This window comes from Eubalaena glacialis, chromosome 6, assembly GCF_028564815.1.
Source record: "Eubalaena glacialis isolate mEubGla1 chromosome 6, mEubGla1.1.hap2.+ XY, whole genome shotgun sequence".
In the NCBI taxonomy this organism is placed as follows: domain Eukaryota; kingdom Metazoa; phylum Chordata; class Mammalia; order Artiodactyla; family Balaenidae; genus Eubalaena; species Eubalaena glacialis.
In genome coordinates this window covers 127,340,166-127,365,016 of record NC_083721.1, presented here as the reverse complement: position 1 = coordinate 127,365,016, position 24,851 = coordinate 127,340,166, and the positions used below count along the sequence as shown (strand labels likewise).

The window sequence follows — 24,851 nt, the reverse complement described above, 5'->3', positions numbered from 1 at the left end:
TGCATTCTGATTGGTCCCATTTGGGGCACATTTCCCACCCCCCACCCCACCCCCCCAACCAATCACCGTGGCCACTGGATTGGAATGTGCTGACTGGCTCAGCCCCTGTCACAGGCTCCACCCCTGAAGGTGGGAGGGGGCAAAGTCTCGAAACAAACACCTTCCACAAGGGAATCCAAAGATGTTTTACTAAAAAAGGAAACAGAGGATGCTGGAGGCAAAACCATCAGGAATCCATTAGTAACTAACATAAGGGTTAGTAGAATGGAAGTTTATAAATGATTGATCTTTCAGTTAAATCAGGGTGATAAGGCCATCCTTCTGATAGCGTCACTTCATTGCCCCTGGGAAGTTTCATTTGGTAGCAACCGTATCCTGTCCTCCCATGCTACCATCCACAGAGGACAGTCACGCTGAGGACACATTTCAATGGTGACTTCCATTCAGAGACCTGAAAGAAGAGAGGTATTTCCTTAGGGTTCGGGGTTTACACATGGGCGTGTGCCTTGCATGTGACTATCTTCCTGTAACTATTGGGGCTTCCTTACATCCCCTCCTCTTGTCTCTGATGTTCAATGGGAGATTTTACTTATTTATCTAGAGTGGGCTTCTCTCACTGTTCTGCCCTGCTTGGCTGATGTTTAAAATTCCAGATAGAGTTCCAAATAGGGAGGGCTTTAGGCCCCTGGTCCAAGCCCCCTCCAAGGTATAGATGGGGACCAGAGAGGGTCAGAGGGACCCTGGTCCAAGCCCCCCAGGCAGTGGATGGGACGAGTGAGGGTCAGGGCCTTGCTGAGTTCCTCCAGCCAGTTAAATTGCAGAGCCAAGACACTCTGCCTGGCAGCCCCTTCTCCAGGGGTGCCTCGTTACCATGGATTCCTGAGCTGGCAGGCAGGAAGGCAGCCGAGGTGAAGGCCCAGACGACAACTTTGCCATGAATAATCCACAAAATCAGTTATCCCCAGTCAGGCAGTAGGCAGGCCCCTCACTGTGGCATTGCTGGCACCTCTATTGCAAGTACTTGTTGCTACAGGGCATCCCTTCCTAATTGTATTTTGCTCAGGCCAATGTTACAAATTAACTTTCCTGGCACATTCAGATGAGGCCAAGGGAGGAGGTGGTGTGAGAGCAGAGACTTGATTTTCTGCAGATAAACCACAAGGGGATCATCGGTAATGAATGCTCTGTGTGTGTGCGTGAGTCCTCAGAGACCCAGAGTGTTGTACTGAGTGGCACTCTGTGCCAGGTCCCAGTATACACCCTAGAATCAGACCTGGACCCTGCTGAGAAAGGCATTTCAGGGGTGGGCACAGCATGTGCAAAGGCACAGAGGCTTAAAACACCCAGCCAAGTTGAGGAGCACATAAGGCAGAGAGTAGCAGCGAAGAGACTAGTTCATGGAGAGAGACCCCACTGGTCTAGTTAGTCATTTATTCATTCGTTAAAACCTGGGCCTTCTGAAGTCCCGTATTTTTTAATTTTAGATTTTATTTACACTAAATACATTCATAAGGTTTGTTTAAGATAACAGTTATAAGTTCCCTGCCTACCCCTGTTTCCAGCCACCCTCCCCAGAAGCAACCAGTGCTGTCAGATTCTCCCATTTTCTTCTAAGATACCTTTCGAAAATACACAAACAGCAGTATTCCCCTCCCTGCTGACATGCACCTTTCTTTCTTCTTTTTTTAAAAATTAATTAATTAATTAATTTTTGGCTCTCTTGGGTCTTCGTTGCTGCGCGCGGGCTTTCTCTAGCTGCGGCGAGCAGGGGCTACTCTTCATTACGGTGCGTGGGCTTCTCATTGCGGTGGCTTCTCTCGTTGCGGAGCATGGGCTCTAGGCGCGTGGGCTTCAGTAGTTGTGGCACATGGGCTCAGTAGTTGTGGTTCGCGGGCTCTAGAGCGCAGGCTCAGTAGTTGTGGCTCACAGGCTTAGTTGCTCTGCGGCATGTGGGATCCTCCCGGACCAGGGCTCGAACCCATGTCCCCTGCATTGGCAGGTGGATTCTTAACCACTGCACCACCAGGAAGTCCCACACCCTTCTTTCTCCACTTCATGGACCTTAGAGGTTACTCAGCATACGATGGGCTTCTTCCTTCTTCTTGACGTTGGTGGGAGTTCCGAGGTAGCGCCCCAGGCTGAGCATATAGAGTTTAGAGACCTCTCATGCCGCCCTCGTTTTGCAGGGGAAAAGACCAGAGACCCAGGGAAAGTGGGGAGCCCCCCACCCAGGTCTCCCAGCTGTCCAGTGACTGAGCCAGGACCGAAACGCTAGTCTTCTGCCCTCACATCTACCCAGGGCCAACCAGGCCCACTTTCCTGCCTTGGTGGTTCTCATTTGTCAGACCAGCGGTTGGAAAAGGTGAGGGGTGAGGCTGCCGTTTTGGGTGGTCATTGCAGGCCGTCAGCTGATGTAGCACCACCTCTTGTGGTGTGGCTCCAGACTTCCACAGTCACCTTCAGACGTGTGCCCTCCCCTCCCCTTTCTCTCTCCTCCTCCTCCTTCCCACCTTTGCGGCAGCAGCCCTGTGTCCAGCCTCTGCCCCATCCCTAGCCCAGCAGCTGGTCCCTATGACAACACGGGCCTTCCATCCAAAAGTGGCATCCCAGGTATTTTATTATGAGCCCCAATTAAGCAGGGCAGGCTGCTGGCTGGGAGCGATGCAGGGAAGTATGTTTTATGGCCTGTGAAAGAGCTCAGGTGCTATTTATAGCTCCTTAATCGGTGTTGCTAAATGGGGTCTTAATGCAAGTCCCCTGGCAACTGCACATTCTCATCACGGAGAATATCCTCCACGCAGCCTCGCTCCCTGCATCTGGCGCCCCTCTCAGAGGAAGTGGTGCCTCCCCCGTGCTCAGCAGCTGTCAGCAGGCTGCCTGGCCCTCCTAACCTCCTCCTGACACAAGCGGGCCCTTTGCAGTCCCGCCTTTGGGGATATTTGGTCCACAGCTGTCACTTCCATCAGGAACCTGAAGTCCTTGGGCAGCTGTTTCTCTCAGGGCTGACATTCTGTCCCCAACCTCCCTCCACCTCCACCCAGCCTCTCCGTCAACGCCAGGGTGGGATGAGGGACACATATGACTCAATACATTGGTAAACATCCACAAAATCCTTTCCATGAATACCTCACGGGTTAACAGTAGTTTCAGTTATTTAAACGGAGCAAGGTAACTATTACCGCCTTCCTCCACTCTCCCTCCCCCACCCTTCTTTACAGCTGGGGAATTCAGGCTGAGCATGGGAAAGGGAATCAACTAATGTCATTGGCCGGGCACTCTCCTGGAACTTTACATGTGCCACTTAATTCAGTCTTCACACCAGTTACTTTATAGAGAAGGAGCCTGTATCAGTCAGGATGGGCCAGGTCTTGCTGCAGTAATAGACAAGCCCCAAGTCACACTGACTTCAAACAACCAAGATTTGCCTTTGCCCTTGGTGCATGCTCATCACTAGTCCCCTGGAGGCTCTATTCTGCAAGGTTTGTGTCCTCACTTCAGGTCCGGGTCGCTAGGATCAGCCCCTAATGGTCACTAATGGAAAAGAGAAGGCAGCAATGCCCTGACCAGCTAGCTGCTAAAGCTTCCAGTTGGAAGTGACACACAGCACTTTCACTCATTGGCCAAGGCAAGACTTATGGCCGCACCTAACTTCGGTGAGTAGGAAAGGGCAAGGTGATTCTGTGCCCGGAGGGTGAGAGCTGGAATATTTGAGAATAGTCCTAACAACCTCCACAGAAGCCGAGGGTCCCAGGGTGAAGCCAGATCCCAGAGCTCCAAAGTGGCAGAGCAGGGATTCGAACACTCTGTTGTTTCTCCCAGATGTCTGTGCTCTTTTCCCATGTTTAGACATGGGCTCTCAAGTCAGACTTCCGGCTTGAATCCTACCTCCAGTACCCACCTGTTGCGTCACCCTCACTAGGCAAGCCACTCCACCTCTTAGAGCCTCATTTCTCCGTCAGATGAAGATGTTAGCACAAGACTATGTTCTGAAAAACAAAACTTCATTCCTAAGTTTGGGGCAAACTCCTTTGGCAGCCAGATCAACCTGAACTGGTGTGAGGCTATTTTGAGCCGTTTACTTATTTCACTCAGTGTGAATATTCATAGGTTTCGCTATAGAAATATCAACGTGTGTGATTGCAGACGCTGCCCCAGACCCCTGGGATGTTAGGCAACACGTGGCATATGCAACCTAATTACTAAACTCTGGAACTCTGAATTCCCAAACAGCCAGCGCCAGGGTTTTGGATAAGGGACCACAGATCTGTCTCACCTCCCTCAAGGGGTTGTAGTGAGGATGAAGGGAGATGACGTGTCAGAAGTTCTGAGCACGTGGGCTTCCCTGGTGGCACAGTGGTTAAGAATCCACCTGCCAATGCAGGGGACATGGGTTCTAGCCCTGGCCCGGGAAGATCCCACATGCCTCGGAGCAACTAAGCCCGTGTGCCACAACTACTGAGCCTGCGCTCTAGCACCCTCGAGCCACAACTGCTGAGCCCACGTGGCACAACTACTGAAGCCCGCGTGCCTAGAGCCCGTGCTCCACGACGAGAAGCCACCGCAATGAGAAGCCCACACACTGCAACGAAGAGTAGCCCCCACTCGCTGCAACTAGAGAAAAGCAACGAAGCAGCAACAAAGACCCAACGCAGCCAGAAACAATAAATAAATATAATAAAATAATAAAATAAATAAATTTATTTAAAAAAAAAAAAGAAGTTCTGAGCACAGGCCCAGCACATAGTAAGTGCACAGACATTGGTGGTGATTCTGGGTCCCTAGGTTGGACGGACAAGGCAGGAAAAAGGCCCCACAAGAGCTGAAACGAAAGCAGGAAAACAGTGGGGCTGCTCCAATTGGCACGTGATTGAAATCAGCGCATCTCCCTCGTTCCTGAGTACTGTATCCTAGTCAATAGAGGTTCTTTAGGACCTCATAAATCCTTGAATGTGTTTTGGAATGGTTCACTCTGAAAGCAAATAGGATGTTTGTGCAGGTCCTTGGAAAAGACAACATGCTTTGTAAATCTAAGGTATTGTTCTCACACATTAAATTTAAAAGCAGAAGGGTGTGCCCTTGCCTGCCATTGGGCAAGAGTCTGAGATTTTGTCTTCTCACTCACTTCTCAGTATCTCACTCAGAATTGTGGAATTTGCAAGAGGGTTCCAAAACCCTCTTCCTCCGAAGTCCCCAAGGCCCCACCTTAAGGTGGGAAACTGGGACCCCATCCTTCCAGCAGCTTCCCTTCTATCTGCTAAATAGACTGGGGTTGTATGTAAAATTTCATCTGGCAAAGGGGTTCTCCTGCTTTGGCAAAGAGACCTGCCCTTCCTCATCACACAGGCTGAGAACTGTTGCCATGTGTGCCTCTTAGACCTGGGTTAAGACTGCCTGGGTTGGAATCCCAGATCACTAGCTGTGTGACCTTGGCCAATTATGACCCCCCCCCCACCCCGTGACTCACTTTCCTCATCTGTAAAGAAAGATGTTGATGGTTGTGGGGATTAAATAAGTTAATTTATGGAAGTTCTTAAAACAGTGCCTGGTGCAGTAAACTCACTAGAAATGCCAACTGTCATTATTAATCAATATATATATGTTATTATGTTATTACTATCACAATGAATTTGTGGCAGAGCCAGACCTGTGTCTTCTGGCTCTCACTTCAAGAATCTTATCCAACTAAAGTCAAGTGTTTGAAAATAAGAAATGGTGAGGGTATGGACAAATTGCTGGTGGGAATGTACAATGATGCAGCTGCTGTGGAAATCTGTCTGGCAGGTTCCTCAAAAAATTAAACATGGAATCGACATGACCCAGCAATTCCACTCCTAGGTGTATACCCGAGAGAAATGAAAACAGGTTCTCAAACAGATACTTATACACTAATATTCCTAGAAGCACTAATCACAATAGCCAAAAGGGGAATACACCCCAAAATGCCCATCGGTGGCTGAAAGGGTAAACAAAATGTGGTATATCAATACAATGGAGTATTACTTAGCCATTAAAAGAAATGAAATTCTGATACATGCTACAGCACAGATGAACCTCGAAGACATGCTGAATGAAGAAGGCCAGATACAAAGGTCATGTATTGTATGATCCCATTTATATGGAATATCCAGAATAGATCAGTTCATAGAGATAGAAAGCAGGTTAGCAGTTTCTGAAGGAATGGGGAGGAACTGCTGAATGGATACAGGGTTTCCTCTGTGGGTGATGAGAATGGTTTGGAACTTGACAGAGGTGATGGTTGCCCAACACTGTGAATGTGCCAAATGCCACTGAATCACGCATTTTAAAACAGTCCCTTTTATGTTATGCAAACTTCACCTCAATTAAAAAATAAAATTCAGTGCAAGGAAGTTGTCACCAGACTTCAATCAACAGGGCAACTATGTGCATGCAGGAAATACCCGAGGGGTGAACTTAGTCACTCTGAGCATGGCACGGGGGGGAAGCACCCTTCACCTCCCAGGCCCCTCAGGAAGCTGTGTGCTTCTCAAATTGAGGGTGTCTGACTTTTGTGATTCCCCAGTGCCTGGCCTGGCACACAGCGGATCCTCAAGAAATATGGGACTCCTGGTGGTAAAAACATAGCGAATACACATTGGGTCTGCCCACCCCGCACCCTCTATGTAGTATTGTGCCAGTAGCTCAGTCTCGATCCTTGATTCCCTCACTGCGAAATAACACGGGACATGGTGCTGTGTCTACACTCACTGTGCTGGCCCAGTGAGATGATGCATCTAAGCCCCCCTGTGGCCGGGCCAGTCTTGGCCTAGAGGCAGGGCTCAGCAGAGGGCGGCTGCTACTTGCCTTAGGTTATTAGTATTGTTATTTCAATTGGGAAATAAGCCTTTTATTTCTGCAGCTTTATTGAGATACAGTTGACATATAACCTTGTGTAAGTTTAAGGGACAAAACGTGTTGATCTGATACACTTATATATCACAAAATGATTGCCACCGTAGTGTCAGCCGACACCTCTGTCATCTCACATAATTACCATTTCTTATTTGTGGTGGGAACATTTAAGATCTACTCTCCTAGCAACTTGCAAGTATATAATACAGTATTAGTCGGTTATTATTACTGTTATCCAAGGTCAAGGGGATTCTCAAGCTACGTTCCTTTAGGAAACTGGTTTTGCCATAACCTGAACTAAGGGATTTTTCTGCATTTTCTCAACTCCCACGATCAAAAAAGTTGATTTTGTCTGTCGTTTTTCTCTGCTAATATGTTTTTGTCCGTAAATCTCTACCACCCGCCACCCCTTGTCCAGAGTAAAATAAGAAATAAGAAGATAACTGATTTTATGGGAAGACAGATGTTATAGGCATCTTACACCAAATACAGAAATGTTCTGGGCGTTGAGGGGTGTCTTGTGAGGAACACAGACTCTGGAGCCCACGGCTGTGCCATTTCTTGGAAGCCCCTCTCTGTGCCTGAGCCCCCTTGTCTCTAAAGTGAGGGCACACGGGGCCTGCGCAGAGGCGCAGAGGACTGACCAGCTGCCCAAGGGCAGTGCTCACACAGCACCTGCCCAGGCGAACTCCGTATTTGCCGCAGTGGTGGTGGTACCACTACCATCCCCCTGTGGGGATCTCTGCGGTGCCCTCTCCTCCCAGTGTTCTCACCCCTGCACACTCACGGAGAACTGGTGGGGAGAAAGAGTGGGTGTGTTTGGTGACCGGGCGAGTGACATTTGCTCAATCTGGACTCTCAGAATCCACGCAGAGACCAAAGGGAGAAAATGGGTTTTCGTGAAGCTCTGGTTTTCACATGTAGTTGTGGATATTATGGCTGTGGAAGGACGGGGAGCCAACTCGTGGATCCCTTGGAGTTTGTGCCTCTGTGGTTGGATCAGACCTTCTGGCAGTTCATGGGGGATGGGCTGCCCCCTGGGTGGGGTGGGCAGGTTCCGACTTCCCATTAAGGTGGTAGATAAGCTTCACTCTGAGCAGAGATGACACTGTCAGTCCAGGGCTGTGTCTGGGCCTAGAAATGTCAATATTTTGTTTGGCCATACTAAATTAAAGTAACTCAGAAATGTCACATAAAAAAATCTGGATTCTTGGCTTTTTTGGAAAGGGCAGGGAATCTGGTAACAGGGGCCCACGTTCCTGCTTGGAGCTGAGGCCAGAGCTGAGTGATGACCCCCGACGTGTGTCTCCGGTGTCCGTGGACCCCACCGCTCTCCCCCTGCCCGTTGCTTTCATCTGTTCCGCGCTGGTCACTTAGGGTACCTGCCTGGCCCCTAGGCATTGGAGTTTGCAGCCTCTGGTCTAAAACCCAAACATACTTGTGATACCAGAAGTGGTTTCATTCATGCACTGATCATTAACGTTTTGAAAAGTTATTTTAAAACAAGAAATCATTTGCCTTGAAACTAGAAGTGAAAATAGAGCAGTCATTGCTAAATATACTAGCGATTATCCTTTATCAGGGCTCTTGACACACTGAAAATATTTATCTGCAGACCTCATCATTTACCACTTCTTAGTAGACACAGTTTTCCTCTTCCAGAGCTATCCCATAAACATGGGTTCCTCTTGAGTCTAATTGGATCTTGTAACTGAGGGAGGCGGGGAGCCAGGGTGAGAAAACTCAGCAGACTCCATCCAAGAATTCAGTTTACTCATCAGTTTTCCTTAGCTTAAGAAAAACAAGCTTCTGCCATCCTCCTCTGGGCCTGTTTCTGGGCTCACACTGGGAAAGGTCAAATAAACACAATAAATCCATTAGAAGGCCTTCATATTAAATCCCTGGGGCTGGTGCTGTTTAGCAAGAGGCTAAAGTGATGCCGTTTCCCAAGTGGAAGTTGGCCTGACCTTGGCAATTTGCTAGAAAACAAGAGTCAACTGTGCCAGTTGGCCTTAGTGGTTGCAAGGAGCACAGCCCCAGGGCTGCTTCGGGAAGGGATGGGTGATTCTGGTGGTTGGCCCTGGAGAGGAGAAGACCCCTCACGTGGTCTGCACCTGCTTCCTTCTCCTCTCCAATGTCTTCAGGCCAAATCCCAGACAGAACCAGGTGGATTGAACAACCCGTTAGGAGCTATCCCCATAGGCAGGGTCCTTCATCGAGGCTACCTCATCGCTTACCTGCCAGCCAGGGCTGGGCTTTGTTGGGTCAGGGGCCCACCTCCAGTCCAGTCAGGGGCCTCTAGTGCACAGACAGTGATCTAGCGCCACCACATGGCGCTGGGTTGGGGTCCGGGGCACGGGGGCACTGTCACTGAGTGACAGAATCAGCAGGGCTGCATTTCCTTTGCAGTGACTGTCACCCTACCTTCCCAGGAGACTTTGGCAACAGAATGCGCCCCAAACCACACTGCCTGAATTCCAGTCCCATTTTTCACTACTTAACTGTGGCTTTCGGTGAGTTACTCTGTGCCTTGGTTTCCTTAGTCTATACATGGGCTTTCATGATAGTAACTACCTCGTTGGGTCATAGTGAAGTATAAGTACAGTAAGACATAAACTGCTTAGAACATCTCACGACATAGGAAGTGCTAGGTAAGTCCTTGCTGTGACTATTCACATCATTATCATTATTATCGCCAGCAATCCAGCCAAAGAGCCCAGAACACCAAGATGGGCTTTGAAAATCTACCAGCACCCATGAGTGTGCCCATGCTCCTGCTTCCGATGAAAGATTGGAAGGAACATCCCCCAAAGTAGAAGAGGCTGAGGGATAGGGCTGGATCAGGGTCCCACAGGGCCGGGGCTGGACCCCGGCTCCTGGCCTGCTCAGACCTCTGGTCGGAATTATCTGTGGTTGTCGACATGCAGGCATCCCACACAGGGCGTCAGGTCCTCCGCTCACCACACCAGCTGCCTCTTTTTTTTGCACTTTGTCCTAAAGGACTACCTGCTCTGAAAACAAAATAGCTGTCATGTGACGATGGCCCACATGTGCCAGGGCCTACGCCGGGTACCTATCCTCCGTCCCCGTCTCGTCCTGCCCCTGCTCCCCATGAGGCGGGGCTTGTCCCCCTGCTACAGAGGAAGCAGCTTCCCTGCGAGACCAGAACTGGCTCTATGGCTTCTCACCCCAGGCCTGTGCTTCTCCTTCCCAGTGACGCCTTCCCCGCAGCTATGCTAAGTTCTCAACAGACAAGAGCGTTATTATCCATTAACTAGAATTTAACTGTAATTCATCTTCTAGCCAAGCTCTCATTTGAGCCAGATTAAGGCCAACTCATGACTCTTCTCATTCGCTTTTGCCCTTTCTCTTTCTTTGTTTCTTTAATTAATTAATTTATTTATATTTATTTTTGGCTGTGTTGGGTCTTCGTTTCTGTGCGAGGGCTTTCTCTAGTTGCGGCGAGCAGGGGCCACTCTTCATCGCGGTGCACGGGCCTCTCACCGTCGCGGCCTCTCCCGTTGCGGAGCACAGGCTCCAGACGCGCAGGCTCAGTAGTTGTGGCTCACGGGCTTAGTCGCTCCGTGGCATGTGGGATCCTCCCAGACCAGGGCTCGAACCCGTGTCCCCTGCATTGGCAGGCAGACTCTTAACCACTGCGCCACCAGGGAAGCCCTCTTTTTTTGTTTTTAACTGATACACAGAATTGGATTAAACAGAATCTTTGGTCGTAATACACTGTCATCATTGGTCCCGTGCATAGCCCTCTTTTATTCTGCTTTGCTGATTCCTATATTTATTTCTTACTAATTTAATGCCACCATGAATCCGTCATCCAACCCAAGGACTAGAAAATTGACAAGCTGGCGCTTCTGTGCCTCCATGGTCTAGCCTTGCCCACCGCCATCCCCTCTGCCTCAAGGCAACCACTCCTCTGAATTCTGTGTTTCCTGTTCCTTGCAGACTTTTTAGACAACTATAGTATGTGTCTAAATAATGCCTTGCTTAGTTTAGTTCTCGAACTTTCGAGTTTGCCTCTTCCTTTCCCAATACTACACTGTGTTCATCACCATGGCTTTAAGTAAGTCCTGCTCTCCAGCTGGCAAGTTCTGCTATCCCCACGCTCATTTTTCTCCTTTAGAAGGGGACACACCATGAGGAATGGGGGTCCCATCCCTGAGGGCCCCAACCTTGCCCTGGATGGGATGAGTACCAACTGTCTCTGAAGGACCCTGCTCCCCTCCCTGGTCTCCCTATGTTGGACGTGCTTCTTTCGGTGTCTGTAGGGGCCGCCAGGTTGTTCCCATGGCTGCAGCAGCAGAGATAACTTCTAGGGGTGTTGGGATGATCCGTGGTGCAGGGTACACTCCAGCCAGGCCCTCCCCCACTGAGGCTCTCCCCATGTGACCAGAGGCTGTCCTCGGCCAGGGCCAGGGTGTCCAGCCATTGTGCAGCTCCCTGGGGCGAGCTCCAAATCGAAAACAGTCAGATTTTCTGGGAGATTTTTCAGCTGAGTCAGGAGCATCCCTCCAGCAGACCCGCGGAGCCGGCGGTGTGTTGCTAATTCTGTCAGCCTGCAGGAACCTTGCTGGAGGGTTCTTTAGCTGACTTAGGGCAGTAGGAAAGGGCTACTTTTAAAATTCATTCCCTGCACCAGAAGAGCTGGGCCATAGTTTGCTTTGTAGAGATGAAGGCTCATTGCAGCTGTCTCCCCTCCCCCAGATACCCTCCCACTGGCCCAACACCCACGATGTCCAAAGCAGAGCCACGGGGCTGGGCAGCGAGGACAAGAGCCAGTCCCTGCCTGTGGGAGCCCACAGTCTGCAGGGGCGAAGACGACATCACCACTACGTCAGGTGATGCACGGGTGTCACATGGTGTGGGTCCATCCCCCAAATGCTCCCAGTCGCCCACACGGGCACTTGGCTGAGACACCTAGGGTACAGCCTCTGTTCCCAATGAGGTAAGGACACTGACTTTTTTTTTTTTTAACAGACTAGACTCTCTCCAACAATTGCTTATTGTTTCCTCAAAGTGCCTTCTGGGAAAACTGTGAACTTTTCCCAATGTTACACGAAAGAGATTTCTTTGAACGCATCTTAGAGATATGCCTTCAGAGCCAACAGACATCCTTCTCAGCCCTCAGCAGAGATAACTCTTATTCATCCTCTAAAACTTCTCTTAGCTGCAGTCTCCTCCAGGAAGCCATCCTGGACACCCCCCGGCAGGGTTAGGTGCCCCTCTTCCTGGCTCCCTCAGCTCCCCCTCCAATTCTTTCTCTTAAGCACAGACCCCTCTGTGCTTATTTCAGTCTCCCTGTCCTGTCTGTAGCCCCGTGAGCCTCTGTGTGTCTGGCTGTCTACTCAGGACCTGCAAAGCACGTTTGTAAGTAGAAGTCTGATGAATACATGCATGTGTGGTGAGTGTCACAAGTTGGACAAGACTTCATCCCCAGAGTCCACAAAACGACATTAGAACTCTGACATCCCTCCAAACCCTTCTTCAGAAGCCTTTAACTAAAACAGTGATGTTCTTTGTGCCTTGATTTTTCCATCTGCAGAATGTACCAGTGAAGACATCTTACATGGTTCAAGTTTGCTGCTGAAACAGACTGGCCTTGGCCTTGTACTAGGGTGGAGGCTGAGCTCGGGGTCCTATCCAGCACAGCTCCCTACACCCCAGCCAGGCTCTCAGAGGCTGGGCAGGTGATGGGACCCTCTTCCCTCTGCCCACTCCTTCCCAACCCAAGTACACAGAGGTTTCTCCAGGCTGCATCTGCTTGGAGGTTGAGAAGGCCCAGTAGGGGCCAAGGCCACAAACCACCCCAGGAGGGGAGTCCCCAGTGCCCACCTGGAGCCATTCATTCAGCCTCAGAGCTGGGAGAGGGCAACAGCTAACACCCCGCTGGCTTCAGCAGGGCCAGGCGTGGCTGCAAGGTGGGCGGACAGGCAGCTCCAACCCTGCCGAGATCTTGGCCAGCGGGGTAGAGAGTACTGGTGGATGGAAGGCCCTCGGACAGGGGATTCAGGTCACCGGATCCCTCGTCCTTCTGACAATGCTGTGGCTAAAATGAGCCTCACCTGATAAAGCTGAGGACAGCCTTTGAGCAGCCAGCCTTGCTTTTGATATAATAGCAGATTGTAACCAGCTAGCCCCCTGCACCTGGCTCAGCACCGCCTCCCCCAGGAAGCCTGCCTGGCTTGTGCCAGCAGCTTGGGAGCCATGGCCCTGGATTACCATGGCTCATCTAACATGTATTTCACAGGCATCCCTGGCCTTGCCATTCACTTTTTCTTGTGTGTTGAAGCCTGATTTGATTGGGTGCAGTCAGAGTCCTTCCACTGCCAGGATTAAACGTGACGTCTGTTCTGTCAAGTGTCAGCTGGTAGAAAGGACCCCCAGCTTTCTTGCCAAGCCACTTGCTGTACTGGTAGAGGCTGAGGCCCCAAGGAGGATGGGGAGGCCGCTCTGCCAGACGGTGGCCGAGGCCGGCCAGAGCCCAGGGCTGCCAGCTGCTTAGCCACTGCCCAGTCAGCTGGGAGGCCGGGTCGGGGAGAAGAAGCTCTGAAGTGACACTGAACACAGATGACCTGAATGCCAGAGGCTTCTTGTCCCCAGTTCATTGTCCAGCCCCCAACCTGGTGTCCCCACAGCTACTCACCGCCCGCCCCCCCACCGCCGTCCTGCCTGCCTTGCCCCCGTACGCTTTCTCCCTGAGAATAGCGAACTGGTCAGCTGGGTGAGGAGGGAGGTGAAGAAAGGCAATGCTGATGGGCTGAGCAAAAGGGAGCGGGAAGTAATGGTCACAGTGGGGGTGGCTGATTCAGGTGACCCTGGGGTCCTGGAAGGGGCATTTAGGAGCGATGCTGCAGTCCGTGGTGTGGCCCAGGATGTGGGTAGCTGGGTGGGGGAGCGTGGCCCTGAGGAGGAGGCAGTCCAGACCCAGGAGGCTGCGTGATGAGAGGGTCGTGCCTGTGGAGGATTCTGTCATCGGGGAGGTGGCAGGTATGGGTTGAGAAGGGACCGGGGAGGCCAAGCCAGAGCCCTGACAGGGACCAGAAGAGGACCCGGCCAAGTGGTGTGAGCCACAGAGGAGCTGGGACTTCTCCTAGCAGATGGAGGCTGCAGAGCTTTGTATGTGGCAAAGGAGCGAGGGGTCCTGCCCACCTCCTGGCCCTGAGACACCAACAGCGCCCAGGGAAGGCTGAAGGGCAGTGGTGTCCTGGGAGAGGAAGCTGGGTTCAGTTAGGGCGGGAGGTGGAGGGAGCTCTCAGAAGAGAAGTTGGGTTGCAGTTTTCTGTGTGGAGTGGCACTTCCAGAGGGCACAGTGGGAGCTCTGAGGGTGGCGAAGCCAAGGGCTGGGGTCAGAGGTCAGGAGGCACGGAGCTTTGTGAGTGTGGCACTTTAGAGACACGACGGCCCCTGGAAGGAGGCTCTTCCAAGCATCACAATCTAATGGACCTTCGTATCACTCATTCTACCTTCCTTTGCTTCTGTGTTCCATTTACTCCCCCCCTTTCCTGGAAGCTTGTGCCATCCTGTTTCTTGGATTCCTTTTTCATTTTTGCTGGAATAACTCCTTAAGTAACTTTCAGGCTGGGTGGGTAGAGGCTCTTCTTTTAGAGCCACTGAACACATCTAAAAATGCAGCTGCTGTTCACTCCACAGCCATGTAGCTCCCCTTTGCCTGGGAGCACCGCAGAGTCTTTAGGTGAGAATATTTTGCTGTCTAGTACTGTGTCGGGGAGCTGGTGGACAGGCCAGCCCCTCGGGCACGTCCTCCGGTGGAAGTGTCTGTGCCCATGATGCTTGCTGGCACCAAGTTCATCTGAAGATGCTGCTTTTGTCCCGGCTGTAGTCATACCCTTTTTGTTGGGGAAACAGTGAAGCTTGCTACGAGAAACCTCCAGATTCCAGGGGCTTTCTAGATGTGAGCTGAGGTCTCTGTTGGCCATGATAGGGCCAATTGGTAGAGGTATGGCGTATTTTAGAAGTGAGCAGGTAATGACACATTTGTCCATTTGTGTAGTTAGCTAAGTGGGTTGACACTTGACAGGTGCAGACCCAGAAGGTGGGGGAGCCATGTCATTGAGGAGGAGGTGACACTTGGTTTGCATCCTGAAAGAGGAGACCGGCTTCTGGCAGGCAGTACAGGGGAGGGTGTTCTAGCTGAAGGAATAGCAGGAGGGGAGGCCCAGAGGCACGCAGACAATCCTCTGAGCCTTTGGACACCAAAACCATGGTCTGCAGAAAGTGATTAGCACAGTGTCTGACACGTAGAGTGTGTGTGCTTGTCCACATGTGTGTCTTCTCCTTTTTTTTCCCCGAAAACAATGTCTACTTAAGTTCAGATTTCAGGGCTGTCACTGAAAGCTTCCCCCATCTGCTGACCATTGTCTAAACTGTTCCAAAAGAATTTCACCTCTTGACCTTAAAAATGTTGATCTTCTGTTTTTTTCAAAATATAAATGCAGGAATGGGGGTAGGGTGATGACTCACATCTTGGCATCTCCTCACCATTAGCAGAGGAGACTTAAAGGGGCCCAGAGAAGAAGCTTAAGGCACAAAGTGCCTAGCTCTCCACTGTTTCATCATAGACATAGACCATCAAAACCAGATGAGCTAACACCCCCATTTTATTGACAGCAAAACAGAGTCCCTGGGCAGTTCTGTGGCTTACTGAGGGTCACGTAGGGGGTGAGTGGTGGAGAATTATGGAAAATTCAGCTCCCTGGAGAACTTTGGAAATGATTGCCTTGCGATATTTTTAGCACAGAACAAGACATCCAGCCCTGGCTCCAGTAAGTCTTCATCAAGAGCAGAGCATTGTTGTCAATTAGGATGATGTACCAGGGCATTTTTAGGACCACAATAAGTAAATTATTACTATTTTTTAAAGGTACCTCTTGGGCTGATGGCCTGGAATAAGACATATTGTAGAGAGAACGCCTTTGGAACAAGGAGCATGTTGTGTCATACCATTGTCACAAGGCATGGATGGAGGTGTTGCTGCCCCCATTTTACAGATGAGAAAAATGTGGCTCTGTGAAGGTGAGCCAGCTGTCTGGCCCGCTGGTGGTGGGAGCAGAAGCTGGATAGTTTTCTTTTAATAAATGTTTACTGCATTCTTTTTTCTTTTGGCCTTGCCACACGGCATGCAGGATCTTAGTTCCCCCACCAGGGATCAAACCCGGGCCCCCTGCAGTGGAAGCATGGAGTCTTAACCACTGGACCACCAGGGAATTCCCTGGGAGCAGAAGCTGGGATTCCAAACTAGTCCCTTCCCCCCACTTTGCCTGTTGGGACAGGTGGGAAGGTGCCTGGCTTGTGTCATATCCACACCTACCCACCAGGGAGCCAGGGCACTCCTAACTCAGTCAGTGACTGATTTTTTTTTAATGTAAACTTGTTTTTGAAGTATAACATATATGCTGAAAGTGTACAAGTCTCAGGTGATTAAGCCTGATGATTTTTACAAACTGACCACACTGGTATTGCCAGAGCTCAAATCAAGGAGCAGAACAATACCCACCCCCCAATCACTGCTCCCCACTAATGTCACCACTACCCTAACTTCATCATCCTGCTACTGAACTCTATACAGATGAGGTTACACAAAATGTACTTCTTTCACTCAAAATTATGTTTGAGTGATTCATCCATGTTTTTTTTTGCATGTAATTGTGGTTCCTTCATTCTCACGGATGATTAGTATTCTACTGTAAGAAGAGACACAGTTTGTGTGTGCATTCCACTGATGGCGGAGAGTAGAATTCTTGTTTCCAGTTTGGCACTTCTGTAAGCATCCGTGTATGTGCATTTTGGTGAGCATGTGTAGAGCAGGGGGAGACTGTGGGCCCTAGGTTCAGTCTTAGTAGATGCTCCCAGTTTTCCAAAATGGTTGTGCCAGTTTACACGCCCACCCGAAGCCATATGAGAGTTCCAGTTGCTCCACATCCTCACCAGCACTTGCTACTGTCTTATTTTCATTTTAGCCATTCTTGTTGGCATATAGCAGAGTCACATTATGGTGTTAATTTGCATTTTTCTGATGGTTCTTGAAGATGAGCACTTTTTCATATATTTATTGGTTATTTGGATATTCACTTTTGCAAAAATGATTCCTTTTCAAGTTTATCTTTGTCAGAAAATATTTCTAAGAATGGCTTCCAGGCTGAAAGATGCTGTGTTTCTCTTGCCACCTGGTTGATCATTTCTAAACCTTGACACTTGGCAGTTCTAAAGCCAAAGGGAGTTAGAAAGAGGAGTTGGGGGATGGCCCAGGCCACACGGGGCATCCTTGGAGCTCTGGAAGTTACTTTCTCTGTGCGCTTTGGGGTTACTGTGAAGTCGTCAGTTAAAGTTCCCTCAGAAATTAAGAGAGTTTTTTTTTTTTTTAAACAATTGCAAGATCTTTTTTTTAAAATTAATTTATTTATTTGTTTATTTTTGGCTGCGTTGGGTCTTCGTTGCGGTGCGTGGGCTTCTCATGGCGGCGGCTTCTCTTGTTGCACTGGCTCTAGGCGCGCGGGCTTCAGTAGTTGTGGCACGTGGGCTTAGTAGTTGTGTCTCGCGGGCTCTAGAACGCAGGCTCAGTAGTTGTGGCACACAGGCTTAGTTGCTCCGCGGCATGTGGGATCTTCCCGGACCAGGGATCATACCCGTGTCCCCTGCATTGGCAGGCGGATTCTTAACCACTGTGCCACCAGGGAAGCCCCGGGAGAGATGGTTTATATTTCACATTTAGAGCTAAAGGTGTGCTCTGAACTCCAGCCCCTCCCCCCTCCCTTGCTTCCTTTGGAGTTTGGGCTCTGGAGTGATTTCAGTGACTGCAGAGGAATGAATGGAAACAGAGCTCTTTCCTTCTCTTCAGCACCTACCTGGGCAGGGAACATACAGGGAATTGAGTTTGCTGACCAGGCTTAGCATTTTGGACATTGAGGACCTAGTATGTGCCTAGAGCTTTAAAGTGATTACAAAAGTTCTTAAGCCCTGGCAATGATTCTCAAACATTAACAGCTCAAAATTTTCCCGATGCAGAATGCGAGCCCATCTCCCGACATTTAGAGAAAGAACTGCTGGCCTCCTAGCAGACCCCACCTCATGAACAGCCCTGCCCAAGCTCATCCTCACCAAGGGTGACCAAACAAATGCCTGGATGGGGACGAGATAGCTAGAAGTGCTGAATGTCGGACACCTACTATGTGCTGGTCACTGTGCCAAGTGCTTTCTACTCTCTAACTCGTTTAACTCTCACCACAAGCCTCCTGTCAATTAAGACCTGCCCTGTTCTCAGGGGGTTTACAGGAGAGTGGGAACTCAGACAGCAACCTTGTCAGGTAAGAGCAATTTATTTCAATAGCTTGAAACAACTGTAGAAGACACGCCCCAAAGAAGCAAGTCAATTCGTTCATTTAACAGATGGTTTCTGGGCCATCCCCCTGTGACAGGCCCAGGCTGGGGATTGTTGGTCCATTTTACAAATGAAGAAACAAGTGCTCAGAGTACCCTTCACAAAGGCACAAACTTGCAGTTGGCAGAGCTGGAGCTGGAAATCAGGGACTCCAAATTTCTGAAGATCCCTGGGATGTGCCAGAGGAGAGGGGTCTGATGGCCGTGAAGAAAGGGAAAGTGGCTGACCGGGTCCACGTTGAAATGGGTGGGCATGAGAGCAGAAAAGGCATCTTGGTGGCAGGGCGACCCATTTAGGTGGGTGCAGACCTCACGGCAGGAGAGGTGGGCACCGGTGAACTGGAAAGTGGTCGGAGCCAGAGTAAGAGCCTGTGGACTGCGTGAGCCTGAGAGACAGGTGACCCTCTCCTTCGCTTCATACCTTACAGCGATCTTCCATTATTGCATGGTGTTTAAGGGAGGCACCGTGAAGCTCCACCTGTAGGCTTTTGGGCTATGTGATTCTGGACAAGCCCCTTCACCTCTGAGCCTCAGTTTCCTTTTCTCTGAAGTAGGCATCTCTAAATGAGATACAGTAAGTCCCCTACACACAGTCATCTCTAAATGAGATACAGTAAGTCCCCTACATACGAACCTTCAAGTTGCGAACTTTCAAAGATGCGAACATTCATTTGCATGTCCAGTCACGTAAGTTAGTCCCCGTGTCTGGCGTACATTGTCACGTGCGTGCATCCTCTACAAGTGGTTGTGCTTTTGTGTACAGTACTGTATAGAGTACAGTAGTACAGTATCTTTATTTCAAGCCCAGGATGTCCGGAAGCAAGCGTAAAAGTGGCGGTGTTGTAGCTGGTACTGCTAAGAAGTGCCAAGCGATAATGATGGAAACAAAAGTGAAAATAATTGAGAGAGTGGAGTGAGGCAAAAAGATGGTTAGACGTCGCTCGTTCTTATAACATGAATGGTTCAACCATCGGCACGATTCTAAAGAACAAGTACAAGATCATGGAGCGTGTGAAGTCCACTGTGCTGATGACGTCGACAGTGATATTGAAGAAGCATGGAAAAGTGATGGAGGAAATGAGAAACTTCTCAGCGTGTGGTTGCAGCATCAGCGTCAGCGTTGAGTCCTGCTCAGCTTAATGCTGATTCAGGAGAAAGCTAAAAGCTTTTATGAAGACGTGAAGAAGAAACACGGCGAAGAATCAGAGGGCACATCTTTTAATGCCAGCCATGACTGGTTTCATCGGTTCAAGGCTAGAGACAAACTTCACAAGGTAAAAGTAAGTGGCAAGGCAGCGAGTGCAGATATGGTAGCTGCCCGGGAATTTCTTGAATTCTCTTCGTCCCAGAGAAAGGACTAAGAGAGACAAGAAGAAGAAAAAGTAACTGAAGAACCGAAGAGATTCACGATGCAGGAAATGGCAAGGGGATTTTCTTTATTTGAAGAGGCACTGTTAGTCTCTGAGGCACAGACCCGGATGTAGAAAGCTACACAGAGGTTGCAGCAGCCATGCAGAATGCAATCCAGTGCTACTGTGTCATCTATGACGAGAAAAAAAGAGCCACTACCCAGATATCACTGGACCATTTTTTCAAGAGGGTAGATAGAATTGAATCCAGCAAGGAACCAGAACCTGTGCCATCACCGTCAGACGTGAGTGAAATTGCAGCTTGCCCTCTGTCTCCTATTGCTGACAACCCTTCATCTCTACCATCTCCCACCTCCTCTCCCTCCTCCAGTCAGTAACTCTTCTTGCCTGTTCACTCGATGCCAGCCCCTGTATGCCAGCTGTTGTACTGTACTACTGTACTGTTCTGTACTGTACTGTACTGTACTGTAAGATGAAAAATGTTTGCTCATTTATTTTTTCTTTTTTATGTATTATTTGTGTGAAAAGTATTATAAACCTATTACAGTACAGTACTATATAGCTGATTGTGTTAGTTCGGTACCTAGGCTGACTTTGTTGGACTTAACGATCAAATTGGACTTATGAACGCACTCTCGGAATGAAACTTGTTCATATGTAGGGGACTTAACTGTAAACCTAACGTAGCAAAGAGACAGAACAGATGCTCAATAAATGTGGCTAAAAATAAGACAGTTTCCAGTTTCCAGCTTCCTGGGTCCAACTCCCAGCTTTGCCATTTACCAGCTGTGTGTCCTTGGGCAAGTGACTTACCCACTCTGTGTTTCTGTTTCTTCCTCCTTAAAATGGGGATAATAATAATAGTTCCTACCCTAAGAGGTAATTTTTTTTTTACTGTATTACCTTTTTATTTTTATATTTTTTTACATCTTTATTGGAGTATAATTGCTTTACAATGTTGTGTTAGTTTCTGCTATACAACAAAGTGAATCAGCTATATGTATATATATATCCCCCTATCCCCTCCCTCTTGAGTCTCCCTCCTACCCTCCCTATCCCATCCCTCTAGGTCGTCACAAGGCATCGAGCTGATCTCCCTGTGCTATGCAGCAGCTTCCCACTAGCTATCTGTTTTACATTTGGTAGTATATATATGTCAACGTTACTCTCTCACTTCATCCCAGCTTCCCCTCCCCCCCACCGTGTCCTCAAGTCGGTTCTCTACGTCTGCATCTTTATTCCTGCCCTGCCACTAGGTTCATCAGTACCGTTTTTTTAGATTCCATATATATGCATTAGCATACGGTACTTGTTTTTCTCTTTCTGACTTACTTCACGCTGTATGACAGACTCTAGGTCCATCCACCCCTAAGAGGTAACTGTGATATGAGTTTGATACATACATTCACGTGAGTTGGTACAGATAAAGAGCTTAGCACAGCACCTGGCCACATAATATGTCTTCAAAAAACAGTAGCTACAATTATATTTCATCTCTCATGTTGCCTGGTAAATAAGTAGCCATTGATCATTAAATAAGGCTTTTAAGGTTTTTTTCTCCCCAACGTCCAGTGGCACAGGCAGCAAGCATTGGTGCTATAGGAACTAAAAGGAGATCACGGGAACTTGCAGTGGGCAGGTCAAGATGTCAAGGATGGGAAGATTCGGGTGGGGAGGCAGGGAAAGGGGTTCACAGAGGCATAATCTGGGGGACTGTGCGAAGCTTGGATGAGAACCAGGTGGGAGACAGTGAGAGGAGAGCTGGGTGCAGGGGCATTGCTAGGGGAGAGATGGGGACACCTCGAGGGGGGTGTCAGGTGTTGGCCTAGGCATGGTGACCATGTGACCGCAAGACTTGGGGTGAGTAGTCTGCTTTCTAGGCCTGGGAAAGAGGGGATGCCCAGGCCTCCCTAGCTAACTTCAAGGGTTTGTATGAGGATCAAAAGAGGATACGGAGGTGGGTGTGTTTAAAACCACCAACACTCCACGAGAATATGCAGCCTCGCCCCATGTGAAGGAGGGCTGGGTACGCTCTTGTGCGTGGCTTCCAACACACCAGCCAAGTCTGGGTTTGATTTTAATGACTCTCCTCATTAACTCTGCATCTCCAGTAAATGAAAATTCCTATAAAATGCACTCTCAACAACCTTCCCATTCCTTCCATTCCCTTGTGATATTATTCCTCTCACAACTCTTGTGTTAGTGTTTACCACTTACAGTTTTATTGTATTTTAGCACGTTATAGAATGCTTTTAAAACATCACTTGTTCTGTTGACAAAAAAACAAGTGCTAAGATGCAGCATCAGGCCTCTAGCATGTTCCTGTGGGTTTGGGGAAACTAGGGCTGCAGAAGCCGCATGAAGCAGCATGTGACCACCACCCTCTTCATTCCAGAGCCAGCTGATCAGCACCATTCCTCTCCCTCCAGACCTCCCAGCCTGTCTTGTCTTATGCCTCCATGCTTTTACCTGTTCTCTCTGCCTAGAACACCCTCCCCAACCTCACATCACATGAAACTCCTATTCACCCTTCAAAACCCCTTTCCGGTATCCTCTCTTGGAAGCTTTCAAACGACTCTTCCGTATAGGAACTGCTCAGTTTATGTCCTTGTGCATTTAAGAATTATTGCTTATGTTACACTCTGCTACAATTATTCACATATTTAAACTTCCAGACCTCGAGCCTTCCTTCACACCCAGGGCTGCCATTGGCCTTGGCTTAATTATCTCTGTATCCCCGGGGTCCAATTAGAGGGCCCGGAAGAGAATAAGAGCTTCATAAGTATGTCTGCAATAAACCTAACTAAACCTCGGTCCTATGTCCAGAGGTTCCAGGGCTTATGAATCTAATTCATGAATTTTTTCTAGAATGGGACATTTGAATAAAATGCATTCCTCCACTCACCATCAAAAGAGGCTAGAGGAGAAGTTTGAGGGTTCGAGGGCATTTCAAACAGCCCCCGCCACCTCACTTGTTTCTAAGAGGAAGCCCCCTGCAGATCCACCCTAGGTCAGCGTCTCTCATTTTATCACGACCTGCAGTGAAAAGTATTTTTTACATTGAGACACACGGAACACTTACATCAGAGGCAGAGCTTTCGTGGAGCAGTATTCACCCCTTGCTGTGGGCATTGCTCTCTGTTTCTTCTTTCTTTTCTTTTCTTTTTTTCTTTTTTGTAAATCGCTGGTCACCACCTAATGAATTGATTCCATGTGTCTTTAGTCGGGTTGGTTGCATCCCACAATTCGAAAGACACTGCTCTAAGCCTTCAGCTACTATAACCAGAGAAGGCTTCTCTGAGGAACCTGGGGCCCTGAAGGGCAGCTCAGGAGCAGGCGGGCAGGGGGTGAGCAGGGGGTGGGTAGGGGTGAGAGGAGTAGGGACGGCTCTGGTGAGACTCTAACTCTCTTCCCTCTCGTTGTAGCCGAGCCCCTGCCGTTGATGGACCTGTGCCGGAGATGCATCCGCCTGGCCCTGGGCCGCCAGCGCCTACAGGACATCAGCTCCCTGCCCCTGCCTCAGTCTCTCAAAAACTATCTGCAGTACCAGTGAGCCGGGGACGGAGGGGCAGCGGAGGGCACCCACAGCCCCAGGCCTGTCGCTTCACGGTCACACTGCTGTACATCAGGAAGGAGTCTCCCTCCTCACCCTGGTTTCCCAGGACATTCACTTCTTTGAAAGGCCAGGACATCTTCCCAACTTTGAAAATGAAATGTCTGTTGCCAACAGTATTTGCTGCCTTGGAAGCAGCCTTCCCAAGTCAGACACCTCCTTGGAAGCCGGGAAGAGCCCGAAGCCTGCGCTGGGTGGAGATCCTGCCCGCTGAGCAGGACACAGCAGCCAAGCAGCCACCGGTATTGATCCGAGAGCCTGTTTCCTTATCCAAGAGAATGAATAAAACATTTGGGCAGGAGACTTTCTGTTGTGTGCCCCGCTGCAGACAGGGCCAGGGGAAAACTGGCCAGCTCCGGGAGAACATTGCCTGTGAATAATGCATGGTGAAAGCAGCTTGATGCCCGTGCCCCTCTGGGTCCCCACCCTTCCCAGGGCAGCAGGATTGTCATGACACTTTAGGACTTTGTGCCCCTTTGAGAGACTGTTACCTAGGGATGCCCAGCTGTGGAATTGGCAAGTGGACAAAGCAGTGTTGAGACACCTCCCAGCTTACCTCTCTGAACGTTGTTTACTTCCCCTCTCTCTCACCGTCCTTCCCCACCCGGACCCCCAGTCTCTGGATGCCCAGGGCACCTCTATTCAGGGAAGCTAAGTCTGACAAATTCACCCCAGGGAATGAGTGTATCCTTTATTATTATCGTTTTAAGTAGCGTTGCATTTTGAAAGAGTGTGTTGAGGGCAGTACTTAGTCCAAAGGTGCTAATGGGGGAATTGGGGGCCTTGTGACACCCACGGGGGTGATGTCCTCGGGCTGGGGAGCCTTCCTTGGGGGCTGAGGGTCTCCAGGCAACCGTCCATTCAGGATGCAGCCTGGCCGCCACAAAGTTTTATTTGAGCGAATTATTTTTTCACTTGAGGAGACTTGTACGAGTTTGTTTTTGTTTCACGTGTGTGTGTGTGTGTGTGTGTGTGTGTGATGTGCTGCTTATTTATCAGCTTGGGGCCATGGGGGCAGCTTTGTAACTGGAAGGGTGGATGTGAGGCATCTTCTCCACCCGCCCCAGCCTGTCGTCCCCCGGGAACAGTGCTGTTGCCGCCGCTGCCACCACCAGGCATCTCTCGCGTTTCCAACACTCTCTGCCCAGACTGATTTTTAACTGGAAATTGTCACAGCAGCGGGACACCAGAGCCCCAGATGGCACTGCCCCCTGCCACTTTAATGTGAACTCGATGAATGAAGAACGTTTCTAATAAAGTTTGGCATTCAGTCCTTCAGTTTATTCAGTGCTCTTTGGGAAGGGACTGGGAGGGTGTCTTCTATCAACCCGGCTGCCAAACCTTCAGAAGGCAGGACTGTGCATCCCTCTCCAGGCACTCCCCGTCTCTTCTGTCTGGTTGTCCCCATGTAATCCCAGACTCTAGTCATTTTACAAAGGCCTGCTCTGGCGGAGAGAATGGGCCTGGGGCTTGGAGCCATATAATGCTAGCTTCCATGGTGGAAAAACAGGCCAAATTATTGATGCCAGGGCCGTGATGTCCACAGGGTGTCTCTGTAGGGGGCAGAGGGTCAAGCAGGGTAAACC

The 24,851-nt window shown here is 49.6% G+C and overlaps 1 protein-coding gene across 1 annotated transcript in view; it reads left to right on the top strand.

The window, feature by feature from the left end:
• The window catches only part of SPSB4 (splA/ryanodine receptor domain and SOCS box containing 4), a 97,219-nt gene extending 72,676 nt beyond the window's left edge, over positions 1–24,543 (top strand). Inside the window, exon 3 of the mRNA XM_061193624.1 lies at positions 23,078–24,543. Within this exon, the coding sequence (XP_061049607.1) occupies positions 23,078–23,205 (128 nt within the window). The 3' untranslated portion in view covers positions 23,206–24,543. The remainder of the gene's footprint in view (positions 1–23,077) is intronic.
• The last annotated feature ends 308 nt before the right edge of the window (positions 24,544–24,851 follow it).